At 31.1% G+C, this 7847-nt stretch overlaps 2 protein-coding genes across 2 annotated transcripts; both read right to left on the reverse strand.

Annotated features, from left to right (window-relative positions):
* Nucleotides 1-2023: 2023 nt before the first annotated feature.
* Nucleotides 2024-5158, reverse strand: LOC112417517 (uncharacterized). The gene is made up of 2 exons (XM_024773622.2): nucleotides 3849-5158; nucleotides 2024-3732 (listed from the first exon to the last, which is right to left on the reverse strand). The coding sequence occupies exons 1-2, from the start codon at nucleotides 3918-3920 to the stop codon at nucleotides 3190-3192; spliced, it is 615 nt and encodes a 204-aa protein (XP_024629390.1). The 5' UTR covers nucleotides 3921-5158; the 3' UTR covers nucleotides 2024-3189.
* A 103-nt stretch (nucleotides 5159-5261) lies between these two features.
* On the reverse strand, nucleotides 5262-6670 carry LOC11431123 (stem 28 kDa glycoprotein). Its single transcript, XM_003627009.4, has 3 exons — nucleotides 6232-6670; nucleotides 5916-6125; nucleotides 5262-5596 (listed from the first exon to the last, which is right to left on the reverse strand). Exons 1-3 carry the CDS (start codon nucleotides 6633-6635, stop codon nucleotides 5416-5418), a joined length of 795 nt encoding a protein of 264 aa, XP_003627057.1. The 5' UTR covers nucleotides 6636-6670; the 3' UTR covers nucleotides 5262-5415.
* Between the last annotated feature and the right edge of the window lie 1177 nt (nucleotides 6671-7847).

A 7847-nucleotide genomic window follows, 5' to 3' on the forward strand; every position in this document is an offset into this window, starting at 1 on the left:
ATTGGAATAAATTATTGTATTGTATGAATTCTATTAATAAAATGAGATATTGTTATATGCCTCAATTTTTTTTATTTTATATTTGCTTTTATTTTCTAATATTGTATTTAATGAATAAATATTAATTTAGTTCATTTACTTTTATTTATATTTGTATTTTTTTAATGAATAACATCGAATCAATATTTATTTTAAGTGCATAAATAAATTATAATAAAGTTAATAAAATAATTTAGAATAAAGGGCTAGATGTAACCATAAAAAAGAATAAAGACCTAATTGAAAATTATTTAGTGCATTGGCGTGAGTTAACTCAAGCTGTGCGTGACTTAAGTCACGTTAAGAATACACTAGCGCATGTTAAGTCACGAAGCGTGGCTTAACATATGTAAAAAATACACTAGCGCATGTTAAGTTGTGTAGGGGCATTTTAGTCTTTTACTTTGGAAATGAGCGATACAGTTTGGGTAATGAGCAGAATTCAAAACTGTGTGTTTCACTCTCCAATGACTCATTTCAATTCCCCCATCATCATCACACCACACATCACTTCTAAGTTCTAACTTACTCCCTCCGTCCCATATAACAAGCAAAAAAAAGAAAAATAATCACACTTATTACGAAAACTACTAGCCCTCCGGTCCTATTTATAAGAAAATTTTCAAAAAAAAAATTTGGTCCAATATATAAGAAAAAGTCACAATCTTTTCTAACCCTCATTTAATGTTTGTCTTTTTAATATTATAGGTACTAGATCATCTACATTTTTAAAAGTAGATATATGCAATATTATCTATTTAAAATTTCCAAAACCAACAACATTTTTTTAATAAAACAAACAACTTAGTTAATTTAATTGATCCTTCAAAACAAATGTGCAGATCTATATAAAATATGGTTGAAACATTATGGAGAATGTCGAGACTGACTCCAAACAGGTGAAATTATACAAACTTATAGCGAGACATTTCCACAAATTTTGTAATATATCGAAGAAAAAAAATGAGAATTGGCCAAAGGTCAATATTCTCATTTATTTTATAGCAAGGACAACTTTTTTTTATTTGGTACAAATAGGAAGGCCAACTTTATTAACATGATGATCGTGTTTATAATATTATTTTTAAAAAAACATGGATCCTTGAATCATTCATTCAAATCTATGTAATACATAAAGACAAATCTGAGTTCAAGACATACACATAGGACATGGTACACTCTATATAACAAAAGACAACACTACACTATCAATGTTATAAATAAACCAGAATTTCTCCAAAATGCTGGAGCACCAATTTTGATTGCAGCCCCTTGAGACAGTCGTTGAAGTTTGCAGTAGTGTTTCCAATCCCCTCCAATTTCCCAGTGTAATTTAGGGCTTTTTCAATGAATGCATTAGTGCATTTCCATACATGTCCCATGTCATCAGTAAAATTACAATTCCTTGTGTCCTTTGAAAGAATCGACTCCAAATAACGATCATAAGTTAGCGTCTGCAATGAAGGAAATACAAAAATACTAACTTGTTAGAATATCATAGATGCACGGTAATATTTGTTTGATATAGATGATGATTTTCAAAATAATTAATACCAAAAAATCTTATTGTGCATCATCCTCACAAAAAAACTTGACAAAACTATATGTAAAGTTCCTAAGATCATGTGCATAAGGAACAGGAAGACTTCCAATTACAAAGTACAATCCCATATGCTCCTGAAACATAATTCGGTTTAATCTTTGAAACAACGGCAGAGTATGTTCTTACAAAGACAACCCAAAACAATTTCGTTGGAAGATTATATTGAAGCCCATCGTAACCTCTTTTGCTGAGTATACACAATTTAATATTTGGAGTGTTGTTTTGCATATGTGTCTCGAACCATTCGATAAGATTTGACATAAGAGTTACATGTGTCTAATATATGTCGCAACTCAGTCACAATACTGCGCTTTATTGAGTCTTTATCATCATGACATCATCCATGCTGTTAAGGCAAACAGTGAAAAACCGATTAAAATATTGAGAAACGGATAACAATATATAAAGAAAAAAAATACTTACAGCAAAATTGTAAATAAGAGTTTAACCAACGAACCACTTTGTTTTCTGGCTCTCACCCTGCATATACACAACCTATTAAATATTGGGATAAGCATATTTAATATCTCACGCGTGTACACTTTTGCAGCAGACTCTTCCAACTTAGCCAATGTGATTGCAACACATGATCCCCAAACGAGGACGTAAAATCTGCCTCAACTTCTCTAAACCGCATGTAATTTATCCAACGCATAAATTGTTGCATAAAATCTAACAAATTATCCTTTAAATTTACATACTTAACGAATTCTGAGTGTAGTCCCTCACATCGAGACGTTGTCCTAAATCCAGCAAAGAAATTACCCCTAATCTGGGTTGTTGCCCACATTTTCCGCTTTGAATACAATTCAGAAACCCATATGTTGTTTTCAAGTCCAAACTCGGTAACCATCTTATCTCATCTAAGCTCAAACTCATTGACATCAAAGTCTCCTAGCATGCATTTCTTAAACTTTGTTACAAATTGCAGGTTTTTCACATTAGTAGTAGCACTGCGTATCAAATGCCAGGAACAAAGACGATGACGAGCTTTTGGAAATACTTTTTTAATAGCATTGTGCATGTCATTATCACCATCCGTAATCACCGAAATTGGAGTCTTACCACCCATAGCCTCAAGAAACCGTTCCAGCAACCATGAATATGTTTCATTAGTCTCCTTTACAACAATAGCAGCAGCAAACACAATACTCTGATTATGGTGGTTAACCCTAGAGAATACCACAACGGGACACTAATATTTTTTTTATAAGTAGCATCAAAAGCCAGCACATCCCCAAAAACAGACTAATCCTTCCGAGCAGTACCATCACACCAAAACAACTGCTCTAGACCACCGTCTTTGTCTATAGTGTGACTACAATAAAAACCATCATCTTTCAATGAACACTCTGTTAGAAAATCCAGTGTCTTTTTTGCATCACATACAATGCTCTTTCTTTGCCTTTGTTGCTCATTATACATGTCCACTCTACGATACCCTACTTTGTTGTAACCTCCTGCCTGATGAGAAAACAAACCAAATATATGTCTTGTCTTCACCCCCACATTTCTCATAATGCTCATTTGATACTTGTCATACTCATTCATTTTCCTATGTGTTGGAAGCATATACCACTAAAAACTTTGTCTACAAATGAATGGTTGTGCACATCACATATAAACTTAATGTACCACCTTCCACAGTTAGAATCCACATGAACCTGACATCTTGCATCACAACCACACCTAGATTTAGGCTTGGCTTTCGTTTTACGAATATAATTCCTATCATTTTCCATTATGTGACCTTGTCTATGGCACACAAAAGTCTGTTGTGTAACTTCTCCCCTACAATTTTTCACTACCCTATCCCTCCTACCAGCAAATCCTTTGGTGCTAGGATACCAGTTATAAAACATGAAAGCCACAGAAACATCCGGAAAGTGGAACAACATTAAATCTTCAACACTTACTTGCGTAAAATTAACTTTTGCAATATATTCCGGACCATCAACTGTTGTTTTTTGACCAAATGTGCAGCCACCACAACCGTTTTCATGTTCATCTTCATCACTATCACTATCAGAATGTCCATTATTGCAACTGCCTTCAGCCTCGGCCCCATAATCTAAATCAACTTCATTACCCTGCTCAATAAAAGACGAATTTACTCAATTAATTCACATATAATCAAACAAACTTACGATCTTTGCGATAAAAAAGCTTTTTTTTTTTTATGGACAAATTAAAAAACTAACTATACCTGATCATTTACAAAATTTTCAGAACACCATTCTTCTTCTTCAGCGATAACTTCATTTTCGTAATTTTTCATTCCGCCGTTCTCTTGATGTCAGATCTAGGGCTACGATGGATGGAAATAAACTAAGATTATAAGATTTCAGGTTAGAGATAACTAATATTTGAGGCTAGAGAAGAAAAACAAGAATGTGAGTGGTGTTTGATGAACTTGGTAGATCTTTGAATCCGAAACAAGATGAACTTGGTAAATGTGTGTGAGTGGTGTTTGATTAATGAAATCTTCAGATCCAAATTAATTTGTAATATAACCATATTTTGTGTCATTTATTATGTATACCTTTTTAATAAAAATCAATACAAAAACATTAATTATTTCTGGGGTCAAATGTGTAATTGTGGAAAATATTGTGGTGTGTCTATAATAACATTTAACACAACATTGGGGTCAATGTCGAAAACTATATAAAATCGGAAAAACTGGTTATCATATGTATTTTGATTTATTTTCATTTTTGTACACCATACCAAAGAAGATACACTCCGGTAGGCTAGATGGCACAGCATAAGACATCACAATTGCAATAGTACTTCTTTCAATTTTTTTTTATTTTTTTTTGCAATAGTTCAGTTAATTCATGATTATTAGCATTTTACATTCTTTTACAATAACACACAATGTTTGAATTTTTCAAAACAAAATGACTCATATTGGGCTTCAGCCTAACATAAACATGAGAAGAAGAAAAAAAGAGCTTGAAGATTGCTGTTTACACTAAAAGACTTACTATCACCCACCTAAAAATACCAAAATATCTTCAACGGCTGCAATTCGTTTCAAAAGAAAAATTAAATAGCGAAAAACAATTAACTACTGTACGTAGAAGATATTTTGATCATTTTCAGATGTTTAATTTAAAGTGTATGATGATATATTTCTTTTAATATTTATCTTAATCTTCCCGTTCTAGGAGATAATGATCCTAATAATTTGGAATTTGACAAAAAGTCCGACAAAGAATTGTTACTCAAATTCAAACTCACGCTAAGAGAGTGCTTACAAATCATACATCAAATTAACATAGGAAGTTAAACTCACAATCTTGCAGACGAGTCAACAACTTACCAACTAAAGTAGTTTTAAGGGCAAATTTCTATAATTAACATTGTACTTTTAAGGAACTTTAGGTTGAAGGAAGGTGTACTAAAATGGTAAAGTGTTTTTGTGTATTAGCACGTGATCCATGCATTTTTTCTCTTTGACTGTCGTCATAACATGCTTGGTCAAAAGAACATCAAATCTAATTCCCAATTCCATTGTCAAAAGAATATCAAATCCAGTTCCCAATGATTTTTTCTCTTTTCTATGGTTTTGTATTTGTAGGTTGTTACACAATCAAAATAAACAATAACAAAATTTTCTGAACAGAATAAGACATGACGCAATTTATTATAATTAACTTTATTTGAGAAAATACAAGATAGCTAGCTTGGAATGAATTTCATCATATCATAGGAATTATATTGCATATAGAATAAAAGATCATTAATTAAGCACAGAAAGTGGTTAATTAGGCAATGTAGTAGAGGGGATCAGGGAGCTTGAAAGTCCTTTCACCAGTATTGGTTCCAAGAATATCACTCCATTGATCTCCAATGTTTCCAACAATTCTGTATCCTTCTTCCTCCAATTTCTTTCTCTCAGATGATTTGTATGTAACTGCTGTTTTACCATGATATATGGTTGTATTCCTGCAACCAAAAAAATTTAGTATATTTTTTAATGTACATACAAATTAATACTATTTTTTTTAAGTTTAATATAATATGCTAGTTTAAGTCGTTGATTATTTTAGTTATATAATATGTAGTGCTGGATTCATGACAATGACTAAATTGTGAAAAAAGTTAAGCTATATGATCACGAATGATTAGTTTATTGAATTATTATCATTCTTTTAATTAATTAATGAAACGTAAAATTAAACTACTATTAATGGATCTATCATCTCTAGCTAGTTGGCTCATGTTAATTCAATTTTATTAAATAAAATAAAATTAGAAAACTTACTTGAGAATTAACTTCTCCCATTTCTTAAAGCCAGCACGTCTCAAGTTCTTAGCTGTAATTTCTTTCTGTTTGAGTGGTCTGCCTGTTAAGAACGCAATCTTGATACCAAGAGACAACAATTTATTGTACAATTTTTTAGATTCAGGAAGTGCTGGTGCTGTTCCAAGATCAACCCATTGATTAAATAATGTATCATTGTATGGTTCCACCCTATCAATTCATTATATATATGTGTTAAATAGCATATATATACAAAAAGTAAAACAAAATGCAAAGTTAGAGTATGAAAACTAAAGATAAAGATGATCGATCATACCCAAATCCGTGTTTAGCATAATATGGAAGATTTGATAGTGAAGTTTCATCAATATCAAAAACCCATATGTCTTTACCAGTTGTTATATTAAGAGTCTTTGCATAGAAATAACCTTCACGGTTAACTGCTTTAGAGTCAGCTCTATATTGATCACCTAACATATAGTTCCCAATATATTTCTCACATTCTTTTGGTATAGTTTTCCAATTTATGATGTTGTGTGCTTCAATACCAAGTCTCCAACTAGCACATGATACTTCTTCAATGTAATGGCCACCTGAGCCAGATTTCACTCGAAGTGGGAAAATTTGGTTATTTGAACCATGATCATCATCATGGTTTAGAATGTTACCATGACATGTAACTAAGAGTGTAACAAAAAAGAAAATGAGGATCTTCTTCATTCTTAATATAGTTGTTCACTTAATTGCTTATTGTGTTGTGGAGGGTTTTGTTCTTTATATAGACATTTTCTCTAGTTAAGAGAAACATGGTTGTCAATATAATAATAGGACAATGAAAAATGTGTACAAATTATTTATTATATATTTCTTATTCTTGATTGAAATGAGGAATTAAATATTTTAAGACTACTCCTTAGTCCTTAGTATGAATCGCCCTATCGTAAAAGGGTTTAAAGGTAAATCAAACCTTTCAATTTAATTGGGTATTACCGATTTAAAAAATTTTGTGGTCAAAAGTTGGAACCCATATGTTATGCATGGATGATATATATATATATAAATGAAAGCTTATAAAGAGTCTTGGCGTGAAAGTATTTCCTTTCAAACAAATTAAATGAATGAACTCGAAAAAGCAATCTAGTGTTAAAGTTAGATTCTTATGGTTTCTAAGTTAATGGATTAAGAATACAAGCGTACGAGTTAAGATGCAAGAAACATCATGGACAAAACTACCTAGGTAAAATGCACAAAGAAAAGAAAAAATATATACACAAAATGCATATTCAAAAGTGAAAATGAACGTATATATGAATGAGTTTTATATTCCTTTTAAAAAAAAAAATGAATGAGTTTTATACATTGTTCTTTCAATCTCGTTGGAAAGATATGTTATCTTGTGAAGACAGATGCATTTATCTAAAGACTACAAAAGATTTTAGAAGTTGTTGACACTACTAGAAAAAACAAAATTAGCGAGGGAAATTAGTGACGGAAAAAATGAAATTCCTCACAAATTTCATAGTCGCAAAATTTAGTGACGGAATTAGAGAGGGATTTCACATTTTCCCTCACAAAATTTCTCTCACTAATTTTTGTTTTTTTAGTAGTGTGAGTCTAATTTTCGAATAAACTGTACAATTTAATAAAAAATATTTTTATTCTCTTTTTTTATTATAATTATTATTTTTTTTACTAAAAATGCTAAAGAATCACAAGAGTATTTTTTTAGAGGTCCATATTAAACACACCTATATTTTAATTCTTATTTAATATAGATATATTGTATACACTTTAATTTTGTTTAATTAAAAGCAAAAGCTGAGCAGTGGCATTCAATAGTCAGTTAGCAATTTTCTTTTTAAAATGATGTCTGTTAGTCTTTTTCTTAAGGGAAATGCTAACCGGTGTCCCGGGGCACTGATTAAGGATATG

Source organism: Medicago truncatula, chromosome 8 (genome assembly GCF_003473485.1).
Source record: "Medicago truncatula cultivar Jemalong A17 chromosome 8, MtrunA17r5.0-ANR, whole genome shotgun sequence".
Classification (NCBI taxonomy): domain Eukaryota; kingdom Viridiplantae; phylum Streptophyta; class Magnoliopsida; order Fabales; family Fabaceae; genus Medicago; species Medicago truncatula.

What these genes read in the sequence shown, in the direction of transcription:
- LOC112417517 (XM_024773622.2), bottom strand. Translation starts at nt 3,920, where the DNA reads ATGAAAAATTACGAAAATGAAGTTATCGCTGAAGAAGAAGAATGGTGT. An exon ending in AAAATTTTGTAAATGATCAG is followed by an intron (nt 3,733 to 3,848) that starts GTATAGTTAGTT and finishes TTTATTGAGCAG; the next exon opens with GGTAATGAAGTTGATTTAGA.
- LOC11431123 (XM_003627009.4), bottom strand. Translation starts at nt 6,635, where the DNA reads ATGAAGAAGATCCTCATTTTCTTTTTTGTTACACTCTTAGTTACATGT. An exon ending in TATGCTAAACACGGATTTGG is followed by an intron (nt 6,126 to 6,231) that starts GTATGATCGATC and finishes ATGAATTGATAG; the next exon opens with GGTGGAACCATACAATGATA. An exon ending in TGGGAGAAGTTAATTCTCAA is followed by an intron (nt 5,597 to 5,915) that starts GTAAGTTTTCTA and finishes TTTTGGTTGCAG; the next exon opens with GAATACAACCATATATCATG.